Source organism: Rhinatrema bivittatum, chromosome 14 (genome assembly GCF_901001135.1).
Source record: "Rhinatrema bivittatum chromosome 14, aRhiBiv1.1, whole genome shotgun sequence".
Classification (NCBI taxonomy): Eukaryota; Metazoa; Chordata; class Amphibia; order Gymnophiona; family Rhinatrematidae; genus Rhinatrema; species Rhinatrema bivittatum.
Window position 1 is genome coordinate 35,337,938 of NC_042628.1, and position 25,602 is coordinate 35,363,539.

At 46.8% G+C, this 25,602-nt stretch overlaps 1 protein-coding gene across 5 annotated transcripts in view; it reads left to right on the forward strand.

Annotated features, from left to right (window-relative positions):
* CFAP70 (cilia and flagella associated protein 70) overlaps positions 1-25,602 on the forward strand; it is a 351,702-nt gene extending 326,100 nt beyond the window's left edge. For all 5 annotated transcript variants that reach the window (XM_029576140.1, XM_029576137.1, XM_029576141.1 and 2 more), the window contains 4 exons: positions 12,758-12,847; positions 13,132-13,233; positions 15,532-15,579; positions 24,213-25,602. In XM_029576140.1, the coding sequence (XP_029432000.1) occupies positions 12,758-12,847; positions 13,132-13,233; positions 15,532-15,579; positions 24,213-24,293 (321 nt within the window). In that variant the 3' untranslated portion in view covers positions 24,294-25,602. The remainder of the gene's footprint in view (positions 1-12,757; positions 12,848-13,131; positions 13,234-15,531; positions 15,580-24,212) is intronic.

Here is a 25,602-nt window from a genome sequence, read left to right on the forward strand (position 1 = left end):
CAGTATTAACTGGACCACTGGCAGCCTCCTGCCCTTTTCGAGATTAGTTTTGCTACATCCCACTTGTTGGGCTTGACCCCCCTGAATGCTAAGAAAGGAGAAATGAATACTTACCTGATAATTTCCTTTCCTTTAGTGATGAGTAGGTCAGTCTCAGACCTGCCCTCAGCTGCCGATGTTTGAGTTTGTGGTTAGCCTCTCTTGGGGTGACCTATGCAGAATACGATCCTGCTGTTCATTCACTACTGGTAAGTAGCTTCTCTTGCCCTTAGTTTTCTAGATATGTCCTTCTTTTGGCTGAGCTCAGTGTTCCTGTTGGTTGAGAAACATGAATGTTTGCTTGTTGCTAATAATGTTCAAGTATAATAATCAGTTTTGTCCACTGTTAGGCTTTTCCAGAGGATACTGGTGGGCTGATGTCGAGGCAGGACTATACGGCTGTGATGTCAGCTTTTGCTCCATCTGCCGGCAGAGGTGCATAACCCACTCATTGGGATTGACCTACTCATCACTAAAGGAAAGGAAATTATCAGGTAAGTATTAATTTCTCCTTATACATGAGTGTGATATCACTTCTGTGAATTACAGTGGATCAGGGCATTCTTCAGCTAATGGGTTTTGTGGTTGGAACACCATTGTACATTTAGTTTTTCCTGTTATCAATGTAAGGATCCATTGCTGGTTTCTCTTCTAGCTTATAGGTGGCGCTGGGTGCTGTTTTGGACTATCTATTCAATCCTCCCAACCCAGTGCCCCTTGCTTCCCCCGGTGGCCATCTTCTTTCCTGTATAGATTTGTATTTTTACTGAAGCAGTTTCATCAGTCAGTTGCCAGAGCTTGGTCCTACCTTCCAGTCTTCGTACTCTGGTTCCGTTCCTGTGTTTGGAAGACTTTGCTGATTCTACTGTCAACGTTCCTGCCTGTTATCATTCTTGGATTCCTGTTTTGTTCCAGCTCTCCACTCCATTCCAGGCCTCTCACTCTTTGTTCATATCAGGGGTTTCCGCCATTTCTCATGCCTTGCCTGCCACCAGCACCAGAGAGATTAAACCAAAGGGAAGGTGACTACATAGGTGGCAGACCTTCTCCTATCAGTGACCTGGATTTGATTCTCCTGACACTAGTCTGCTCATTTCTGGAACAACCAATGGACGACAATTGCCACAGTCAGACAGGCAGGAATTTCATTTGCAAACATTTGATATTCCACTTTTTTCCAAGAATGATCTCAAAGCCAATTACATTTAGCATAATTTAGACTTAACAAATACATTAGCAATAACATATATTATAGTACCATGAACAGTCGACCTTGCATAAATGTCCTGGCCTAGTGGATTAACAATTAATTAATTGGTTTTGGCGGAACTATTTTTTTCCGGTAAGTGAGGAAGCATGATTCAAGGTGAAGGGGTAGTGGTACCTTGTTCCAGATTTTAGGTGCATAACAGCTGGAAGTTCTCAGCCTTAAGCAGTTCAGTTTTGTGGATGACAGAAGTGGGGTGGATAGAGGAGATTTTTTAAAAGATCGGAGATCTCTGGTGTTTAAGAAATCAGAAGCAGGGAGAGATACTCTGGAGTCTATTTACACATTTGAAGACAAAGCAGAGCGTTTTGAATTTTATCCTGCATTCTGCTGGTAGCCAGTGCAATTTGTGCAATATGGGCCTTATGTGGTTGATTGTTTAGCCCCCTACCAGAATTCTGGCCGCAGTGTTTGTAGGAATTGGAGGCATTTCAGAGAGATGCCATTCAGTAGTAAGTTACAATAGTCAGTTTGATTGTCATTAATGCGTGATTAATGGTAGCCAGATAGTTGCATAGTTGGTGAATATTTATTTATTTATTTGTTGAGTTTTATATACCGTTATTCGGTTGAGCCATCAATATGATATAGATATGAAGGAGATTTTAGAAATGTGAAGTTCTGTTGAGAGATTTCAGTTGAGCTGAACCCCAAGGCTTCATACTGAATCTTTGGACCGAAGATGGGTTCCAGACAAAGAAGGTAGAGATAGCAGAGAATGACCTCTGTGGCTCAGCCAGAAGAATTCAGATTTGGAGAGATTTAGTTTGTTTGTCACTACTAAGCTATTGAGCTACCGCAGGAAGACAGTTATTGAAATTGGCAATAGAAGAGACTTGATCAAATCCTATTTTGATGCAAAGTTAGAACATAAGAAGTTGCCATACTGGGTCAGACCAAGGATCCATCAAGCCCAGCATCCTGTTTCCAACAGTGGCCAATCCAGGCTACTAGTATCTGGCAAGTACCCAAACACTAAGTAGATCCCATGCTATTGTTGCCAGTAATAGCAGTGGCTATTCCCTAAGTCAACTTGACTAATAGCAGTTAATGGACTTCTCTAAGAACTTATCCAAATCTTTTTTAAACCCAGCTACACTAACTGCACTAACCACATCCTCTGGCAACAAATTCCAGAGCTTAATTGTGTGTTGAATGAAAAAACATTTTCTCCGGTTAGTTTTAAATGTGTGCTACTTGTTAACTTCATTGAGTGCCCCCTAGTCCTTCTATTATCCGAAAGAGTAAATCCAAAATAGGTGGCATTTGATGTTGAAAGATTGTATGAGGTTGAAGATTAGATGAATATAAATATTGAAGAGAATCAGGGAGAGAACAAAGCCCTGTGGTACTTCACAAGTGAGGATTTTTGGAGATGAAGATGTGTTGGTTCATAAAATGTATTGTGTTTTGTTCTGTTTCAATAGGAAGTGATCCTGTGAAATAGCATAAGGCAGTCTTGGTTTCAGGGAGGACTACCGGAGAACAGAAAATCCAGCTTGTCTACAACTTTCAACAGAAAAACTCTGAATATTTCAGTGGTCTAGGTTAGATAACTGGTCCTGGTCATTAAGGTGTTCCAGGGTTTTAGTCTATACATGTTGGATTCATGGACCCTTGAGCCGGCAGGAACAGATGAAGACTCACTGTGGGAAGGCCCACAGTGGATGTCGAAGTCAGGAGGTGGCACTGAACAGGAGTCCGGAGGAATCTTCACCACTGGAAGGCCGAGGTCCCGAGCCGCTTGGACTTACGTGCAGTCTCCTGTGGGCCGGTGACAGAAGAGGAGTTCCAGAGGATCCAGAAGAGTAGAGCTGAAGCCAGGAGGCCAACTGGAACTTCACCATTGGAAGCCCGCGGTCCCCCCGAGCGGAGCTCGTGAGGACCCGAGCCTCTTGGACTTAGGAGAGGCCTCCTGGAATAAAGCCGTAGTCAGAAGTCAGTAGTCGGAAGTCAGAAGACGAAACAACAACTAGTAGCTATCACCAGAGAGTGAACCTTGTTGCAAGGTGATGTCTAGGCCAAGCTGTAGGGTTTAAATACCCCTGCAGCATCTGACGTCATCTGAAGGCTCTCCTCCTTCTTCCCGCGCTGGCCCCTTTAAACTTCGAGCCCCCACGCGTGTGCCTAGGGGGAAGGGCCAAGCGCGTCGGATCGGCGGCGTCTCCCTCGCGGAGGGAGAGCCGTGGCAGAGGCCAGGTTTGGTCCTAGATGAGCGGGGAAGGCTTTTCAGCGGCCCGGGCCAGCCCGAGGTGAGTGGAGGTACTGGGGCACTGCCCGGGACCGTAACAGTACCCCCTCTCCTGCGCCCCCTTTCCGGGGGCCTGGGCTTTGCAGGATGATCCAAATGGAACTGGTGGAGAAGACCCTTGTCTAGGATGTTAGAGGATGGTTCCCATGTATTCTCCTCAGGGCCATAACCTCCCAGGAAAGGAGGTACTCCCATCTATGATGGTGGAACCGTACATCCAAAACCTCTTTCACTTGGTAGACAGTGTCCTCCTGGGCCTCAGGAGTGGCAGGTTCAGGGATCTTGTTATGGAAGACGGACAAAACCAACGGCTTGAGCAATGAAACGTGGAAAACGTTATGAACCCTGAGCGTAGAGGGAAGGCAGAGGCGGTAGGAGACAGCACCCACTCGTTCTGTGACTGGAAACGGGCCAATTTACTTCAGAGCCAGGCGTATAGAAGGAACCCAAAGATGAAGGTGTTTAGTACATAACCATACCTTGTCCCTGGGACGGAACGTTGGCGCTGGACGTCTCAGATGGTCCGCGTACCTCTTTGCTGTGACTGCCGTGCATTGAAGTTTCTCCCGGGTAGAGCCCCAGAGGCTGCGTAGCTGTTGAGCTGTGAGTTGCATGGCTGGTGACGGAACAGCCAATGGCAAAGGCGAGGGAGATTGGAGACGTCGCCCATAGACTACTTGGAAGGGAGGCCCACCGGTGGCCTACCGGTGGCCGAATTCTCCTACAACCACCATGTTGTAGGAAAATTCTGCCCATGGGAGTAAGGCCACCCAATCATCTTGTAGGTTTCCCACGAAGGCTCAGAGGAAGGCTTTCAAGGTCTGGTTTGTGCGCTTCGCTTGGCCATTGCCTTGGGGATGAAAGGCGGTCGTGAAGTCTAATTGGACCCCAAACATTTTACAGAGTGCGCTCCAATATTTCGCCATGAACTGTAAGCCCCGGTTGGAGGCAATATGGAGAGGAAGTCAGTGTAGGCGAAAGATGTGCTGGGCGAAAAGGCTAGCGAGCTCAGGAACCATTGGTAAATTAGTGAGAGGGACGAAGTGGGCCATTTTTGAAAACCTGTCTATCGTGACCCATATTACTGTTTTCCCTTCTGAAGCTGGCAGGTCCACGATGAAGTCGGTGGACAAATGGGTCCAAGGCTCGGTGGGAATAGGTAATGGTTGAAGGAGCCCCCACGGGCGACCAGTCGGTGTCTTTTTTCGAGCGCAGATTGGGCAGGAGCTGACGTAGAGATGAACATCTCTCCTTACTTGAGGCCACCAGTAATATTCGGTCAGCAGATCCAAAGTCTGAGCGACCCCCCCGAATGCCCTGTGGTCAAGGATCATGAGCCCAAGACAACACCTTCTTGTGCAGGTGCACGGGTAAGACCGTTTTACCCATAGGAACCACCTCTGAAGCTGCAAGAAGGACCATGGCTGGATCGAGGATATAACGCGGTGGATCCAAGTTATCCTCTGTTTCAGCCATGCGTGAGAGGGCTTCCGCCCTAATGTTCTTGGAGGCTGGCCTGTACTGGAACAGGAAATTGAACCGGCTAAAGAAGAGCGACCATCAGGCTTGCCGAGAATTGAGGTGTTGGGCTTGGCACAAGGATTCCAGATTCTTGTGATCCGTATAGACGATCACGGGGTATTGGGCCCCTCTAGCCATTGTCGCCACTCCTCCAGCACAAGTTTAATGGCCAGGAGCTCCTTATCGCCGAAACTATAATTTCTCTCCACCGGAGAGAATTTTCATGAATAATAGGAACATGGAAGTTTTTGCCTTTCGTGGATAACTGGCTCAGAACAGCCCCTACCGCCACATCAGAGACGTCTACTTCCACAATGAACTGACGCTGCGGATTAGGATGGTGGAGACAGACGTCAAGGAGAAAGGCTTCCTTCAGCTTCTGGAAACATCTATTGCCGTGTGGGACCAATTCTTCGCGTCGGCACCCTTCCTGGTAAGGGCTGTAAGTGGTGCTACCATCCGGGAGTAATGGGGTATGAACTGGCGATAGAAATTGGCAAAGCCCAGGAAGCGTTGTAGGGTTTTGAACCCTACCGGCTGTGGCCAATCCCAAATGGCCGCCACTTTATCAGGGTCCATATGGAAGCCCGTGGATGAAACTATATATCTGAGGAATGGCAAGGACTCCTGCTCAAACTGGCACTTCTCTAGCTTGGCAAAGACACGATTGTCCCCAAGTTTCTGTAGTACTTGCCGCACTTGTACTCTGTGCGTGGGCAAATCCTTAGAGTATATCAACACGTCATCGAGGTACACTATAACCGAGGTATATAACATATCCCTCAAGACCTCATTCATGAGGTTTTGAAAGACCGCAGGGGCGTTGCACAAGCCAAAGGGCATGACTAAATATTCATAGTGCCTATCTCTAGTATTGAAGGCGGTCTTCCATTCATTGCCGGGTCGTATCCATACCAAATTGTAGGCACCTCGGAGGTCTAACTTGGTAAAGACCTTTGCTCCTTGCAGCCGGTCTAGTAACTCTGGGATCAGAGGTAAAGGGTACCTGTCCCGTCGTGTGATGGCGTTGAGGCCACGGTAATCGATGCAGGGTCGGAGGATCCCATCCTTCTTGGCCACAAAGAAGAACCCGGCCCTGGCAGGGGAGTTAGAGGGCCAAATGAAACCTCTGTCCAAATTCTCTTGAATATATGATGACATGACCCGAGTTTTCGGAAGCGACAAGGGGTAAACTCACCCCCTGGGAGGCGTAGTGCCTGGGACCATGTTGATGGCACAGTCAAAGGGCCGGTGTTCCGGGAGAAGTTCAGCCTTCTCCTTAAAGAAGACATCTTCAAAGTCTTGGTACTGTGTTGGGAGTGCCATGGGCTTGGTCAAGAGAGGCACACGGATGAGGAATATTCGTCAGGCAGGAGTCAAAACAAGACTGGCCCCAAGCTGAGATCTGAAGGGTATCCCATTGTATGACTGGGGAATGTTTCTGTAGCCAGGGTAAACCCAAGATGATGGGGGTGCATGGATTTCTCCAGTATAAGGAAGGAGACCTCTTCCACATGCAGGAGACCGGTACAAAGGACTAAGGGCTTGGTGCAGGTAGTAATGCTCCCTGGCAGGAGAGTACCATGAATTGAAGATACCCGGATCGGAGGAATTCGTGGTTGAACCCCAATCTGCAGCTGCTGGACGAGGTCTGCGAGAATGAAATTCCCTCCTGCTCCGGAGTCGACCAAAGCCAGCATATCAAAGGTACCCCCAGGGTAGACGAGGGTAACCGGTACAGTACATGAGGAGGCAGAACATGTATTACCTAGGGTCAGCTCCCCATTGATCCCTAGGTTCCGGCGTTTTCCCGGGTGCTCTCCACATCGGGCTATGAAGTGCCCCTTGCCACCGCAATATAGGCACATACCTTTTGCGGCGTCGCCTCCTCTCCTCCCGTGAGATGAAGCCTCGGCCTAACTGCATAAGCTCTACGTCTTGGTTTCCCGGGAGAGGCAGAGGAGGAGGGTACCGGTCAGGGAAAAGTATGCCCAGAGTTACTGGGCTTACGACCGGTCTTCCCTTCCAGAAAACGGCGTTGGATACGGCGGTCCACCCGTCCAGTCAGATTAATCAGACTGTTCAGGTCATCCAGGGGGGTCTCTCACCGCCAGCTCGTCTTGCAGTCTTGAACAGATACCGTCCAAGAATATACCGTGGAGGCTGTCGTCTCCCCAATCTAGCTCGGCTGCAAGGGTGCGGAATTCCACCGCATACTTGGCAATGGACCGGTTGCCTTGGCGTAGCTGAAGTAACTCAGAGGCAGGAGTAGGCCTGCGAGAGGGCTCATCGAAGATATGTCAGAAGGCAGAGACAAACTGTTCCATATTCCCTAGCAGGGGATCTTTACGCTCCCATAGCGGAGAAGCCCAGGCCAGGGGCTTCCCATCCAACAAAGAAATAATGTAACTGGTCTTAATCTGTTCCAGCGAAAACTGGGAAGGCAGTAAATTGAATCGGATGAAACACTGATTGAGGAATCCGCGGCAGTACTTTGCTTCCCCTGAGTACCGCAAGGGGGCCAGCAGCTGTGTAGGCATTACTGGTCCGAGGTCGGCCGGGGCAACTGGTACTGGAGGTATGATTGCAGGGACTCCATTTAAGCGAGTGGCCAGTTTCTGTACGGTCTCCATCAGGGAATCAATGCAGATTTGCTGCTGTTGCAATCGCTGAGTAATTCCGGGAATGGCCTTTAAGCCCGTCACGTCCACCGGGTCCATGGCCTTGCAAACTGTTGGATTCGTGGACCCTTGAGCCGGCAGGGACAGATGAAGACTCACCGTGGGAAGGCCAGCAATGGATGTCGAAGCCGGGAGGCGGCACTGAACAGGAGACTGGAGGCATCTTCACCACTGGAAGCCCGAGGTCCCCCTAGGAGGAGCCCGTGAGGACCCGAGCCGCTTGGACTTACATGCGGTCTCCTGTGGGCCGGTGACAGAAGAGGAGTTCCAGAGGATCCAGAAGAGTAGAGCTGAAGCCAGGAGGCCAACTGGAACTTTACCACTGGAAGCCCGCAGTCCCCCCGAAAGGAGCTCGTGAGGACCCGAGCCTCTTGGACTTAGGAGAGGCCTCCTGGAAGAAAGCCGTAGTTGGAAGCCAGTAGTCAGAAGCCAGAAGACAAAACAGCAACTAGTAGATCTCACCAGAGAGTGAACCTTGTTGCAAGGCGACGTCTAGGCCAAGCTGCAGGGTTTAAATACCCCTGCAGCATCTGACGACATCCGAGGGCTCTCCTCCTTCTTCCCGCGCTGGCCCCTTTAAACCTCGAGCCCCCGCGCACACCTAGGGGGCGGGGCCAAGCGCGTCAGATTGGCGGCATCTCCCTCGCGGAGGGAGATACGTGGCAGAGGCCAGGATAGAGCCTAGACGAGCAGGGAGGCATTTCAGCGGCCCGGGCCGGCCCGAGGTGAGTGGAGGTACCGGGGCACAGCCCGGGACAGTAACAATACACATCTTCACTTACCCTCCTCTTATTGGGTTGTGCACATATTTCTGTCAGAGATACTGCCTGTGAAAGGAAGTCAGTGTTCCTATTTCCTTTCCTGACCTACACTGGAACTGAAAAGTGATGGATTGGAGAGCTAAGAACTACCACAGTACTTGCTGTTTGTCTCCTTGTTTCTGGCAGTGCAAGTCACCAATGTGAACTTGCATACCAACAAATAACATTGGAATGCTTTTAAGGTCCACATTACTGCTAATGCTTCCTTCTTGACTACTGAATAGCATTTTTTCCTGGACAATAGCTTCGTACTGAAACAGGCGATCGTTTGTTCCTGGTCCTCCATTTCTTGGGCAATGACTGCTCCCAAACTCACCTCTGAAGCATCTGTTTGGAAGATGAAAGATCTATTGAAGTTTGGACTCAGTAAGTCCAGTTCATAACACAGGGTTGTCTTTAATCCCTAGAAAGCCTTTATTTTTCCAGGTCTGTGGGTGGACTTGTCACTTTCTTCTTGTAAGAAAAGATAGAGTTGGGGTGCAGACCTCTAAACCAGAGACTGACTTCCCCTTTATTATCTGTACATGTTGGCAAGCTTAAGGAAACTATCTTCTGTTTGGGTCTGTCTACAATTTCCAGAGTTTCCCTCTCCCGCCCAATCTAGGGTATCAATTTACGGGTTCCTGGGGTACATGCAGATCCTGATTTGTCCTGGTAGCCCCATCTATGTTGGACTCTAGTTGACTGGAATACTATGCCTTCTCCTGGATTTGGGTGTCTTGGTATCTCTCACATATAAGCCTGGGCGCCCCCCCAAAGGAAGATCTCCAGAAATGACTTTTCTTCATGTACAGAGTTGGTTGATCCAGCCTTACCCTGTACCCAAAGAGTCCCAAAGACTTGGAAATCATGTCCCAGGCTAACAGGGTATGAGAGCCATGAAAGTACTCCCACTTAAAGACTGACCTGTTCAGCGGGTATCTACAGCAAAACCTGTGTAGTAGGATACTTCCATTGAACTCCGTGAATACAAGTCACTTGGAGTCAATCTGGACTCGCTTAACTAGCTCCCTCTGAATGAGGATTTTTACACTTCCAGAATCAATCAGGGCTTGAGTAGGGACCCCATCCAGCTCAACTCTTACCATGAAAGTACATAGTCCAGGGCGAAGAGTATAAACAAAGTTACAAACTTTAGATGTCATTAAGTTGACATTTTCATAACGTATTCCTAGTCCAAGGACATTTACTTGTGAAGTGGCCTCTGTCCACACCTGAAGCAATAGATCTAAGTCCTGTGGTCGGTATATGGTCCCAGTCTGAGGTCTGCGTCAGATGCCTTTCTCCCCAACTGCAGACTCAAGGATATGATGATAACCATCTCTCTTGCATCCTGGTGCATTTCAGCAGTGAATGGGGCTTGGTAGAAGACATCAGTAACTTCTATGGCTGCTTCAAGTGTCAGCTTTGAATGTCGATGTACCCGCTGTTACATAAATGGGTGCAAGCCGTCTAAAATCTGCTCCAGTAGAATTAGATTGGCCACCTTCATTCCTGTCTTCCCTTCAGGCTGTAGCCACTTCCATCATACGTCCTTAAATCGATAGAAGAGATTCTGTAACTTCCTTCTGGCCGGAGGGCTTCCTTTTGGGGATTAACCCACATTTTCAAGGTAGGTGGTCCCTCTATCCAGATTTGTGATCTGGAATGCAGCTTGACTGCTACCTTATCAACAAGTTACCCAAGTGGGTGGTCCATGTTGACTCTGGCCGCTCTGCTAAGCAGGCTGTCCATTCAAAATTTACTAGAAAACTGTCTGGGTCATCTCCTGGAGCCAGCTTAAATATCATGGGAGCCAGAGGGATAGGTATACTAGAATAGTTTGCAAGGTGTGCACTACCTGCATCAAGGAAGTCTGTCCAGTTGCTTTTGCAAGATTTGCTGCTGGGCCCACTGGTCTTACATGATACCTTGTAGCTATACCTGCCCTATGAGGGTCTGGAATAAGCACTCAATGCTAACTTGAAATGTTTGGGCCATAGCTGGAACCTCTCTGTACTTAGAGGGACACAGAAACTTCAATGAAGGCATGAGGAAAAAATGTCTCTTTTTCTATTCAAAAAAAGAACACTTAGCTTGTTTGACTCTGACTAACTTAGTGTTCCCTCTCCTACTAGGCAAGGCTAGACCCTATAGGTGCAAAGATTCCAGCTATTGGTGTTGCCACTGCATTGGGCACAGAAGCCAAAAGTAGTCAAGTGGGTCTTTTCATCATTGGTGGGCAAACAAAAATCCCATGGCTGCCACCATACATGATAGCATGAGGCAGTCTTGATTTCAGGGAAGGTTGCCAGAGGATAGCAAAGCCAGCTGTACTCTGGTCTTCAACAGAAAACGCTTATTTCCATAAATAGAAAGACAACAAAAGCCTGCTCACCTAAGCAGTGCTGCATCAGAGGTCTGGTATTCAAACATAAAGGGTTCTGGCATAGTCTCTGGATTTCCTCCTCATGTTCTGGGCCTCCTTGTTCCTTCCTTAGCCTGGGCGTTTATTCTTCTCCCTTAGGAAAAGCCCTGTGGCCTGGATTCCCACTCTAAGTATTCGAGGTGGATTGGGCTAGATAGCTGGTCCTGGTCCTTTAAGGTGCCCTGGGGTTCTAGTCTGTACACCCTTTCACACCCTGCTACAATTTAAAGATAACACTTTACCTCCATTAGCAGGGCCCAGTCCCAGTATCAGGTCAGGTGCTCTATAAAATAACAGGAGACTGAGCTGCCAGCTAACTCCCAAATCATCAGGGACAGTTTCAGTCAGTCCTGCTTCTTTTTTCATTTCGACTCTCTAAACTTTCGGAGATTCCTCCCATGTTCATAAATACACAATGCAGGATTATAAATCCCTGAATACTGAGTAAGCGATGGCTTAGAATTAGCAGGCAACTCGGTTCAACTTTGAAATAAGGTGGGAGTTGCGTCTTGTAACTTACTGACAGGCTGATTCAGTAAAAGAGCGCTTCCTCTCCTGAGCGCGCGATTCAGGGGGGAAGAATATGCTAATGAGGGCCCACGGTAAAAAGAGGCGCTAGGGACACTAGCGCATCCCTAGCGCCTCCTTTTTGACAGGAGCGGCGGCTGTCAGCGGGTTTGACAGCCGACGCTCAATTTTGCTGGTGTCTGTTCTCGAGCCTGCTGACAGCTACGGGTTCGGAAAACGGATGCTGGCATAATTGAGCATCCGTCTTCCGACCCGCGGGCTGCCGGCCGATTTAACTTTTTTTTTTTAACTTTGGATTTTTTTTTTTTATTTTGGGGCCTCCGACTTAATATCGCTATGATATTAAGTCGGAGGGTGTACAGAAAAGCAGTTTATTCTGCTTTTCTGTACACTTCCCTGGCACCGGCAGAGATTAACGCCAGCCTTTGGGCAGGCGTTAACTTCCGAAAGTAAAATGTGCGGCTTGGCTGCACATTTTACTTTCTGTATCACGTGGGAATAACTAATAGGGCCATCAACATGCATTTGCATGTTGCGGGCGCTATTAGTTTTGAGGGGGTTGGACGTGCGTCAAAAATGCGCGTCCAAACACGGGCTAACAGTGCGCTCCACCGGAGCGCACTGAACTGTATTGGCCCATATGATGTTATCTAAACCCTTGCATGTAATTTCGAACTTGCGAGTCCATGAAAATGGATTAGAAATCCAAAATTAAATTAACTTTTATTTATTTATGTATTTGGATATTTATTATATCCTTAGAAACAAACATTACAGCAAATACACAATGAACAAAACATACAATAAAATAATAAAAGCAATAGCAGCAATGCAATGCATAGTAAAGTCATACATTTTATCAGTTATTCTCCATGTAGTCTGTTCTCAGAAGTGAGCTAAAATATTATATCACACAACTACTAAATCAAACTGCAGAATCTCCTAGGTTCATTTTATAATCTAATACATTTTTATTTGCATATTTAGGCATTCTACAGTCTTAAAATGGGTTTGATATTGTTTAATGCCATAAGAAAGATCTGTGCTGCATTCAAACTGCAGTGGCTAAGCATACGAGTACAGTCGAAACTGGGGCACAAAGATTGCTTTAAATGCTAAAGTTGGGAAAACTCTCCAAAGCACCCTTTCTATGAAATCTTTACAAAAAATAAGTTACTAGCAGTGATTTTAATGATCCAGTTAGCCAGGGCAGTTTGTAACGCTCTTGCTTTTGATTGACAGTATGAAAAGTCAAAGTACACCTACCTGCTCGCTTGTAAGAACTCACCATCCTGCCTTTCCTGGCTGGGCGTAGGAATCGCTTGCTACAGGGTAAGAGAGCCAGGATCTGATATCAGGGGGATCCATGGTGAAGGATGAGGGATACAGGGCTTGTTAATCAAGGGAAGCTTTGGTAGATGGTAAGACACATGGGGAAAGCTCCCCAAGACCAGCTTCAGTGAGAGTGAGATCCTTATAGGGTCAGCTATAATTAAGATTAATAGACTTGAGGTAGGATGCTTAGAGTCAGTTATGATGAAGGGCTTGTGAACAATTTATCTACAGAAAGTTTTTTGCTCACCTTAGACAGTGTTCTTTTCTTTTCTCCTTGGAAGCTGGAAGAACTGACGGAAGCAGAAGATGCACTTACAGAGGCTAATACCCTTAATAACAAGAATGCAGAAGTATGGGGATACCTGGCTCTTGTCTGCTTGAAGGTAAGTTCCTAGCCACACATCATCAATGGGATGTTTCTTCGGGGACAAGCAGGACAAATGCAGCCACACAAATGGCATTGTCATCACATAGCACTGATATGGAACTAAGAGCTTCAACTCTCCCTCCTTCCTCTTTTTTTTACTGGGTTCCGCATCCTCTGTATCTAGCAAAGATTCAAATATTTCTTTGCAGGCCTTAGCTTGGGAGTCACCATTTATGTGATTGCATTTGTCCTACTTGTCCACGGAGAAAGCAGAGTTGCTTACCTGTAATGGGTATTATCCATGGACTGTAGGGCAAATCAGCCATACAATCCCACACTCCTCCTCTTAGTTGAAGCTTAGCTAATGAAGGGATTGAGAAAACTCACTCAGCAGTAGAGATGTGAATCGTGTCCTCGATCGTCTTAACGATCGATTTCGGCTGGGAGGGGGAGGGAATCGTATTGTTGCCGTTTGGGGGGGTAAAATATCGTGAAAAATCGTGAAAAATCGAAAAAACGTAAAATCGCAAAACCGGCACATTAAAACCCCCTAAAACCCACCCCTGACCCTTTAAATTAAATCCCCCACCCTCCCGAACCCCCCCCAAATGACTTAAATAACCTGCGGGTCCAGCGGCGGTCCGGAACGGCAGCGGTCCGGAACGGGCTCCTGCTACTGAATCTTGTTGTCTTCAGCCGGCGCCATTTTCCAAAATGGCGCCGAAAAATGCGGCGGCCATAGACGAACACGATTGGACGGCAGGAGGTCCTTCCGGACCCCCGCTGGACTTTTGGCAAGTCTTGTGGGGGTCAGGAGGCCCCCCCCAAGCTGGCCAAAAGTTCCTGGAGGTCCAGCGGGGGTCAGGGAGCGATTTCCCGCCGCGAATCGTTTTCGTACAGAAAATGGCGCCGGCAGGAGATCGACTGCAGGAGGTCGTTCAGCGAGGGTTCCGGCGCCTCACTGAACGACCTCCTGCAGTCGATCTCCTGCCGGCGCCATTTTCCGTACGAAAATGATTCGCGGCGGGAAAATCGCTCCCTGACCCCCGCTGGACCTCCAGGAACTTTTGGCCAGCTTGGGGGGGGCCTCCTGACCCCCACAAGACTTGCCAAAAGTCCAGCGGGGGTCCGGAAGGACCTCCTGCCGTCCAATCGTGTTCGTCTATGGCCGCCGCCATTTTTCGGCGCCATTTTGGAAAATGGCGCCGGCTGAAGACAACAAGATTCAGTAGCAGGAGCCGTTCTGGACCGCTGCCGTTCCGGACCGCCGCTGGACCCGCAGGTTATTTAAGTCATTTGGGGGGGGGTTCGGGAGGGTGGGGGATTTAATTTAAAGGGTCGGGGGTGGGTTTTAGGGGGTTTTAGTGTGCCGGCTCACGATTCTAACGATTTATAACGATAAATCGTTAGAATCTCTATTGTATTGTGTTCCATAACGGTTTAAGACGATATTAAAATTATCGGACGATAATTTTAATCGTCCTAAAACGATTCACATCCCTACTCAGCAGCAGCTGTGCAGGAACACCCATGCATGCTCAGAAAGACTTCTGGGTCTTTCTAAGCTCTGAGAGAGCACATTCTTTGTTGGCACTATGCAATGACGTCATCCACTTGTGTGGCTGATTTGTCCTCTCCACAGAGAACACCCATTACAGGTAAGCAATTTTGCTTTCTTCTGCTGCATCTGTTGTTTTACAGTACACGTGACTTGGTCATGAACAAGGTAGTACTGTACGAGCTTTTATAGCTGAGTGTAGACAGGACAAGATAGGGACATTAGACATATTGCTCCACAGAATTCTGTAGATTTGTAATTGCTAGAAAGGAGTTAAATATTAGGTGCAACTCTGAACAGTACTATATATGATTCAATACATTCCAGGAAATGGATTAAGGTACAATCCATTGGAACTTTGTATCCTGTGCTAAATAAAAGTTCTAGAGATCTGTGTTTAATGGTGTTTACAGTAGTCACAGAATAGAGCTCTTACCTCTCTATAATGAAAACTTGTGCATTAGAATGCGTTTTGAGGGCTGGGGGTACATTAGTAGAATAGTGTGTGGAAAGAAGTTAAAAAATGACTGAATGTATTTCCTGTACATCCAGGGTATGCCTAGAGTTTGTAGGTGCAACATTGGTTAAGGGAAATTCATGACTCATTTGAGATATCCAGAATTGGGGATCTTTGATGGAGAAATACAGGACTAAATGACCATGAATGTTGAATTCTCCCTCACTCCAAAAAAAAATTATCTATGATTAACAGTTATTCTTCCATTAGTTGTCATTGGCTACTTCCTTTATTTTCAGACTGGGAGGCAGCTGGAAGCGGAGCAGTCATACAAGTACTTAATAAAGGTTTGAAATTTTTATCATTTATAGTTAATTTATATCTATAATATTTGATACATTTTTTCAGAATAGTTGGTATTATCTGCATCGTCAAAAGTGTTAGAAGTCACACTTAAAATTGGCAAGAAGGCCAGAATCTGAGCTATGATGGACAAGAATTCAAAAAAGTATGGGATAATTGCAGAGGATACTTAGTTGTGAAGAAATGAAGAGAAAGTCAGAGATCAACTAAAGTATATAATAGAGATGTGAATCGTGTGATCGATCGTCTTAACGATCGATTTTGGCTGGGGGGGGGGAGGGAATCGGATCGTCGCGGTTTTGTTTTTTTTTTAAATCGTGTAAATCGGGGGAGGGCGGGAAAACCGGCACACTATATAGCAGGGTCACAACTCCAAATTGCGATCCAATGCACATATCAATCCCAGGAAGTTAGCTTCCGGTACTATTTCTCTAGAGTTAGTATTCCTAGGCACATTAGGGATGCTTTGCTCACCTGAATGGGAAATTAGCTTGCGTTAAGGCCAGAGAATATTTACCTAAATTAATGTTTAAGGCAGCTGTTTTGTCATAATTTACTTGAAATCCAGACACTCTAGCGCTTCCATTAGGAAAACAATGAGGTATGTTAGAGCGCCAAAACCCACCGCGACCCTTTAAAATAAATCCCCCACCCTCCTGAACCCCCCCCCAATGTCTTAAATTACCTGGGGTCCAGTGGGGGGGTCCCGCTGTGATCTTCCACTCTCGGGCCACGGGTGTATTAATAGAAATGGCGCCGGTGCTATTTGGTTCCTGTCCCCCGACGTCACGAGCGCAGGAGATCGCTCCCGGACCCCTGCTGGACCCCCAGGGAATTTTGGCCAGCTTGGGGGGGCCTCCTGACCCCCACAAGACTTGCCAAAAGTCCAGCGGGGGTCCGGAAGCGACCTCCTGCACTCGAATCGTATTTGCCGTATTGCAAAATGGCGCCGGCCATACGGCCAGCGCCATTTTGCAATACGGCAATATGGCCATACGGCAATATGGCCATACGGCCGGCGCCATTTTGTATTGCAAAATGCAAAATGGCGCCGGCCGTATGGCCATATGGCCGTATTGCAAAATGGCGCTGGCCGTATGGCCGTATGGCCGGCGCCATTTTGCAATACGGCAAATACGATTCGAGTGCAGGAGGTCGCTTCCGGACCCCCGCTGGACTTTTGGCAAGTCTTGTGGGGGTCAGGAGGACCCCCAAGCTGGCCAAAAGTCCCTGGGGGTCCAGCGGGGGTCCGGGAGCGATCTCCTGCGCTCGTGACGTCGGGGGACAGGAACCAAAATGGCGCCAGCGCTACCTTGCCCTGTCAAATGACAGGGCAAAGGTAGCACCGGCGCCATTTCTATTAACGCACCCGTAGCCCGAGAGTGGAAGATCACAGCGGGACCCCCCCACTGGACCCCAGGTAATATAAGACATTTGGGGGGGGTTCGGGAGGGTGGGGGATTTATTTTAAAGGGTCGGGGTGGGTTTTAGGGTTGTTTTAGTGTGCCGGTTTTCCCGCCCTCCCCCTTCCCCCGATTTACGATTTTTGACGATAAATCGGGGGAATTCCTAGTGTATATCGCCTCTAACAATTTTTGACGATTTAAAATATATCGGACGATATTTTAAATCGTCAAAAAACGATTCACATCCCTAGTATATAGCATTGTAACAGGAAGTACATTGGGTGTACTAGATGGACTTTACAATCCTCATGTACTGTCATATTCTCTGTTTTGCTTTCTGGACTGTTGGAGGCTGGTGATGCACTTACAACCCTTAGTGCTGTCTTTTATGATTTTCCTTTTGATACTTGCTGAAGTAGCCTGCACCCATGTGAGATCAGGTGCCAAGCACAAGACAACAGAATCTGAATTTATGTATAAAGAAATCCATGCTAAAAGAAAGGCTGATTTGTGTTTGGCACTGGTATATTTCACAGGTTAATGCCTCTATGATATTCTTGATGACATATGTTCTAAAATGCAGAGCCAAGCCTGGCATGGGTACATTTCAGATTAATTCCTGTGATGTTCCTATTGACACATCTTGTAACCAGAGGAAGTTTGGAGCTTGTATCCTGAATTAAGCCACTAAAATGATGTCTGTTCACCCTATCCATGGTAGAATGGTTTGTTTTCTACAAAGTTGTTTTGTGGGAGCCTCGTAATTTAAATGTTTAAGCTTGAATATTCTCTGAGGTCAAGCAGGATGCCAGTCCTCATACATGGGTGACATCATCCGATGTCACCCATGTCCAGCACAGAAAATTATGTCCCTCTCTGCAGGCCTGAGCATGCATTATACCACATGTCCATGCAGGGTCCCTTCAGTCTTACTTTTTCCACAGAGCCCGGTGGTTTGCAGTTTTTATTCAGCTTTTCAACTTTTTTGGGGCTTTTTTCTCGTTTGGAAGAAGTTGCACTGATGGGATTCATGCCTTGTCAATGCAGGGTACTGTGGTTCCCCTAGGTAGGTTTTTTAGACATTTCAGACATTTATCTTAAGTTTTCTTTTATAGTCGAAACCCCAGGGAGGCGGTGTGCTCGGTGCCCACTGGCCATCACCATCGATTTTGATATTGCATCTGTTTTGTTTCGTGACATCATGTCATCAGGGTTCCAGTTATGCCCTCAATGTACGAGGAACATGTCTATCACAAATCCCCATAATAAATGTTTCCTCTGCCTGGGAGGCATTGCATTATGTCCAGAGTTACCACAAATGCAGCCAAATGACCCCAGAAGGATGCCGGGCCGTGTAGAGAATATGGAATAACTCTTTGGGCACCGGAAGACCTATCCATCGGAATTGGCATTGGAGGTATCAATATCAAGGGACCTCGGATCTGCACTGATGGTCATCAAGCCATTGACATCGGCAGGGTCATAAGTTTAATTGGCATCAATGGTTGTTAATTTCTCTGGAAACAGGCCATTGCCTGGCTCTTCCCAGTCAAAAGTGGGATTGGGTTCCTTGTTTTCAACCTTGGCATCGGGGAAGGACTGAACCAAGCATCAAAAAAGCCAAAGAAGCACCAGCATCAGTCCCATTCCCATGCTGGGCATGGGAATGCTCCAGCTTTTGTCGAGAAGCACTCGAAACACGGTTCCTAGGGGTTTGCCATGGCCTCCAGTTGTCCAGATGTCTGCCACTGATCCTCCCCTCAGTTCCAGAGAGGATCTGGTTATACCTCGTGGTGCCCAGTGGCATTGTCAATCTTTGAGAAGGAGTTGGAAAAATGAGCCCAACTCACAGTGGGGAAGGCGATGCAGAGCTCAGTGTTGGAGCACCTACGGCACTGCTTGGTTCCTTGCAGATGCTCATTGATGCCATGCTGACACATTCACCAGTGTTGTGGTTGCTGTGGCATCGATGCCTGGCAGGACATTAGAGCTGCTGCCTACCGGTCTGATGTCATCCATGGAGGAAGCTTCCCGGAGGATGGGGGAGGTCTCGGGTTCCCAGCCTACCTGGCCAGTCATTCCAGTTTCCATACCACTGGCTGAGATACAAGTGCCATGAGATCCATCCCCTGTCTGTTATGGTGAGGAGAACCCTCTTGATCCCTGTGGGGAGGTTCCTCAAAGGCTTCAGAAGATGAGGCATCGAATGGCCTCTTCTCTGACCTGTCTCTTCCTGACAGCAGAAGAAAGTCTCCTCTCAAAGACCTCTCCTTCTAAGGATTTGTTCAGTTAATGGCTTATGCCATTCCCTTTATAATGCAGACGGAGGAGGTTACCCACCACAAGATGCTGGATATCTTCCAGTAGGTGGCGCTTCCAAAGGAGATCGTGGCAGTCCTAGTTCATGAGATGCTTATGAGAATGTGGGAGAACTCCTTTCGGTAGCTCCTGTTAATAAGAAGGCAGACAAGATGTACCTTGTCCAGAAGGCTCCCGGATTCAATAAACGCCAGCTGCCACATCATTCAGTTGTGGTCGAATCTGCTCTCAAAAAGGCCAAGCACCTTCAGACCCACTCCTCAGCGTAAGAACATAAGAACATGCCATACTGGGTCAGACCGAGGGTCCCTCAAGCCCAGCATCCTGTTTCCAACAGTGGCCAATCCAGGCCATAAGAACCTGACAAGTACCCAAAAACTAAGTCTATTCCATGTTACTGTTGCTAGTAAAAGCGGTGGTTATTATCTAAGTCAACTTAATTAATAGCAGGTAATGGACTTCTCCTCCAAGAACTTATCCAACCCTTTTTTAAACACAGCTATACTAACTGCACTAACCACATCTTCTGGCAACAAATTCCAGAGTTTAATTGTGCGTTGAGTGAAAAAGAACTTATGTTCTTATTCTCTGCCCTCTTGGTCCCATCAGCAACAGGCGTCTCGTAACTGTCCCTAGTAACAGAAGGCCCCAAAGCCCAACCTGCGCTTCAGTCAGTTCCTGGGGCAGGATTTTGACTAGATCAGAGAGAATGTAGCCTCTGTCCCAGTACCCATGTTGGGAGACTTCAAGGTCGGGGGGGGGGGGGGGGGCGCGCAGACTGCACTTCTTTGTGAACCAGTGGCCCAGTGTAATCTCAGACCAGTAGGTCCTCCCCATTATCTACAGAGGGTACAAATGAAATCTATTGGGTATTCCTCCAAATCACTCCGAGCCTATATTGGGGGCTCGTAGATCATCAGGAGGTGCTCTTGGCAGAGGTCTCCATTCTCTTAATGGCCAGAGCAGTCAAACCCATTCCACCAGGGCAAAGAGGACAGGATTCTACTCCTGGTACTTCCTGATTCCAAAGAAAATAGGGGAACTCTGTCCCATCCTGGGTCTGAAAATCTTGACAAGTTTTTCAAAAGAGAAAAGTTGAAGAAGCTTTCCCTGGGCATTTGATCCTTTTTCTGCAAAAAGGGGTCTGCCTATACTCACACTGAGATCTTCCATAGTCACTGGAATTCTGGGCAATACGGTATGTCCTATGAGCTTTCAGAGATCAGCTGTCCAACAAAATTGTATTGATCCAGAAGGTCAACCATGTACTACATCAACAAGCAGGGAGGTACTGACTCTTACCTCCTGTGTCACAAGACAATCCAGATTTGGTCATGGACCCTGTCTCAAGAGAGAGACTCAAGGCTACATATCTGGCCAGTCTGGAGAATGGGGTTGCAGCCAGACTGAGTTGTTCCTTCAGACCCCCACAAATGATCTCTGGATCAAGAAGTAGCAAATCAGATCTTCTGCCTCTGGGGAACCCTGAAGGTGAATCTGTTTACAGCCCCTTGGAACAGTAAGGTCCCTGTCTTTTGCTCCACATGCAGGTCACACAGTAAGCTAGTCTCACATGCTTTTGCCCTCCATTGGGGCCAGGGTCTTCTGTATACGAATCCTCCACTTCCAATGTAGCAAAGACTTTATTGAAGCTCAGGGAGGAGAAAGGGACTATGATCCTCGTAGCCTCTCATTGGCTGAGACAGATTTAGTTTACACTCATCCGGGAATTGTCTATTTGGAAACCAGCTCTCATCACTCAGGATCAGGGCAGGTTGTGGGACCCCAACCTCCAGGCCCCATCTCTCACAGCTTGGATGTTGAGAAGCTAATTCTCCAGCCTCTCAACCTCTCTGAGGTTGTGTCTCATGTCCTCCTAGCTTCCAGAAAGCCTTCAACTAGAATAACTAATAGATTAAAGTGGAGGAAGTTTTCCATGTGATGTGAACAGAGGGCCCTAGACCCTTTCTCCTGCTCCACACATAAACTGCCTGCCTTCTATATCTCTTCAATGCTGATCTCAAGACCAACTTGGTTAGAGTTCACCTTAGTGCAATTGGCGCATATCACCATGGTGTAGAAGGTAAGCCCATCTTTGTACAGTCTATAGTTGTACACTTCATGTGGGGTCTGTTTCATTTGAAGCCTCCCTTAAGGCATCCTGCTGTGTCTTGGGACCTCAACGTGGTGTTAGCTCGGCTAACGAAAGCTCCTTTCAAGCTACTGAGCTCCTATGACCTAAAGTACTTGACCTGGAAGGTCGTATTTTTAGTGGCAGCCACTTTAGTGCACAGGGTCAGTGAGCTCCAGGCCTTACACTGTTTTTTCATGCTAGGGTGGTCTTGCATATGCATCCTGCTTAAGTTGGTGTCGGACTTCCATCTTAATCAGGTAATCGCCCTGCCAACATTTTTTCCCAGGCCTCATTCGCACCAAGGTTGAACAAGCCCTGCACAGTTTGGACTGCAAGTGAGACTTAGCCTTCTATCTAGAGTGAACAGAAGCCCATAGACAGTCCACCCAAATTTTTGTTTCCTTTGATCAGAGTAAGCTGGGGATTGCTGTTGCCAAACAGACTCTATCCAGTTGGTTAGCAGATTGCATCTCATTCTATTATGCCCACGCGGGATTGCATCTTGCAAGCCATGTCAAGGGTCATTCTGTCTGAGCCATGGCAGTATTGGAGACCCATTTGTGATCAGTCCCCATGAAGGAGATCTGCAAGGCTGTGATGTGGAATTCCATCCACTCTTTCACATTGCACTACCATTTTGGACAGGGATGGCTGATGTGTCAGCAGGTTTGGCCAGTCTGGAAACGGAGGTGTAGAACCCAACTCTGCTCCCACTTAGCGCCCATTGTGTCTGTGGTTTAGGTGGGCCCCTCTTCTGTTACAAAAAAGACCTTTGCCAACAAAATGTGGTTGTTGGTACCCTTTGGCACCGGTTGTTGTCCCCTTTTTTTGTTGAAGGGCCACCTGTAGCTAGGGATTCACTCATGTGTGAGAACTACCATCCTGCTTGTCCGCAGAGAAAGCAGAGTTGCCTACTTGTAACAGGTATTCTCTAAGGATAGCAGGATGTAAGTCCTCATGAGACCCGCCCACCTCCCTGTGGAGGTAGGTCTCCACTTCATGGGTTTTTTCTTTGAATTCTGTGTTATAAGACTGAAGGGACTCTGCTTGGACGCATGGTATAATGCATGCTTGGACATGCTCAGAGAAGCTCAAAGTTCTAGAAACTTTGACATACGTTTTCTGTGCTGGACTCCATTGGATGATGTCATCCATGTGCTGTGTTCTCCTGCTGTCCTCGAAGAACACCTGTTACAGGTAAGCAACTCTGCTTAATGGAATCCACTGAAGAAGGGAGTGAAGTTAAAGTATGTTTTTGTATAAGAAAACATCTTAGAGTTGAGAGACAGAGGAATCCATAACAAAGAACTTTCTTGATAGAATTAGATATAACACTATCAGAGCAGTGGTGATACAACTTTCACCATATTAGTAATTTCTCTTTGTTGTATGTAATATTTGGGTGAGTCTCAATGAGTGGGCTTGGATATTCAGGTTCCTGCAATACATACTCACAACGGTATCCACTTAGGGCGGAAAAATTCTAGAGGCAGGGGGCAGCAAAGTTTCAATGATTGTGAAATATTATGGTGGATCCCAGCCACAGCACCTCATCACCTATCCTGTTAGAAAGTACAGTTGTGCATGCCATTGAAGGAAGCAGATTTTCCTAGTTCCACTTCTCTACCTGTAGCTGGGGAGATTCTTGGAAGTATCCGCCTGTCTTCCACTTCTGTAGCTTTTATTACCTAGTAGAGATGTGAATCGGAATCGGTTCGGATTCCGGTTCCGATTCACATGTGGGGTTTTTTTCATCGGGCCCGATCGCGGTTTTGTTTATCGGCTGAGCCCGAGGGAGGGAGCACTGGATTGCCGGCGCCATCTTTAAAAATGGCGCAGGCCATCCAGTGCTCCTACCATGTGACAAGGGCTGGCCAATGGCACGGATACCCTGTCACATGGTAAGGGCAAAGGTCATCGGTGCCATTTTGATTAGTGGCAGCCGACGGCCCGGGAGCGGGAGATTGCTCCCGGGACCCCCACTGGACCACCAGGTACCTGTAAAATATTTTTGGGGGGTCGGGAGGGTGGGGGAAGCAAAGGGATTAGTTTTAAAGGGTCGGGGTGGGTTTAGGGGTTATTTTTGTGTGCCGTTTTTCCCGCCCTCCCCCAAAACGATAAGAGAACCCCCACAAGCAATATCGTGGGGTTTTCCTATCGTTTCGGGGGAGCCCCCAATTTCTGACGATTTTGAAAATATCGACGATATTTTCAATCGTCCGAAGCCCGATTCACATTCCTATTACCTAGTGAAGGCTGAGACAGAAGGTCCAGACCGCTACAAAGTTACTCTTCCTGGGGTGAGTGATAGGGGAGGAGTGGCACCTATTCTGCTTAGAGACAGCTTGACTAGCATATGCTGGAGAAGGTTTCTGAAATATAATCACAGTGAATAAAATTGATTAATCTGATTCTGATGGTATGGTTGTGTTGATCTGAATAGACTGGGCTGGCACACGTGGTACAGTCTTACTGAATGGGACAAACTGGTTAGATTTCTTGCATACAATTATATTAATTAGGATGGACCAATTTGCTTTGTGTGGTACAGTCACTAAATAGAATAGCTTGGTCAACTTTCTGCAATACAGTCTTGTTCATTGGATCTAGCTAATCTAATTCTTATGGTATGGTCTTGCTGAACTGGGCAGTCTGGTCTGAACTGCTGTGTACCACTTGTTTCATTTAGAAAATGTCAAAGCTCCTAATTAGTTACATGTCTAGGACTGATATTGATCTCTTTTTCTTCCCTGTGAAGTTAAAGCTCCAGAATGAAGACTTACTTCAGGAAATCCATATTATGCAACAGCAGGTTGGCTTTGGCAATCCATCATTCTGAACCACTACTCGCCAGTGACTGAGCAGAAAGGCAGGATTCACTTATCAATGAAATACGAATAACCCTCAAGCTCCTGCTAAGATGCTGTATAAGCAGGAGATCTGAAGAACTATAGCACATAAATTTCAATTCAGGGGGAAAGTAAGAGGGAGAAACAGTTCATGAGAATGTGAAATGATATGACACAGAGGTAGGAAAGAGGAATATAATTTACAAAAAGAGAGGGATATGTAGGTCCCCCTCCCCTTTCTGTTTGTGGAGATATGTTTTGAATGTTCCACGTGCTTTTCTTTGATCTGATACTATTCTATTGGCTCTTGTACTCCCTCAATCACTTCATGATGTCTCACTGTTATTTATCTATACAATACTCCCAATTTTTTCCAGTGTACAAGACAAATTATCTAAAAAACACACCAATGCTCACTGAATGACTTTTATCACTGTTTGAAATATTTTTATTTTTATTGCTTACACTTTTCTATAATAGAAAAGAGGTTGTACTCAAGTGCGTTTTTTGAACATTGTTTCCAATATATGCCCTGAAGCAGCTCGAAGGAGAGCGAAACATGGCCATGTCGGTGTAGTTGAGATAAGTACTATAACTTTTTCAACATAGTGAATCATAATGAATGAGTAGAACTGCAACGGACTGCACGGCTGTGAAAGTTGTTTTGTTTTGTTTTTTACCAGTAATGGCAGTATAATAGAGACTTGTTAAGCACTAAGAAAATAAAAAAAGATCCTGGTGTTGTGCTGTCTGAGGTTTTCCCTTTGTAAAGCAGTAGCAGTCTAAGTAGTTGTGGTTAAAGTTTTTTACATACAGAAATGCAGTTTTTGGAAGTGTAAGCAATGGTACAATAAAAAATAAAATAAAAATATTTCAAACCGTGATGAGTCATCCAATGAGCACTGGTATGTTTTTGAGATAATCCACCGCTATTTAGACCATGATGTGCTGCACATCAAAGTAAAATAAATCAAAAGATCCACACAAGAACAGCCCAGTAGAGACTTGGTGACTACTTTTAGGTATGTCCAAAAATACTATGTAGTGCAGTACAATAATTGAACAGTTGCAGCGGATGATAGTTTCAAGAATATTAAATTTCCAAGGCTGTCATGCTCAAAACCATTAGGCTATCAGGATGGTGCACTTGTTTAGGAAATACCTTTATGCATTTATTTATGGTTTTTTTTTTTTTTTGCTGTCAAAGTTGAATGGCCCGATACTGCTAAATAGAAACATGGAAAAAGTTATTCTATTCTTATTGTGTTCATAATATTCTAATAAACTGCATTTTCTGTA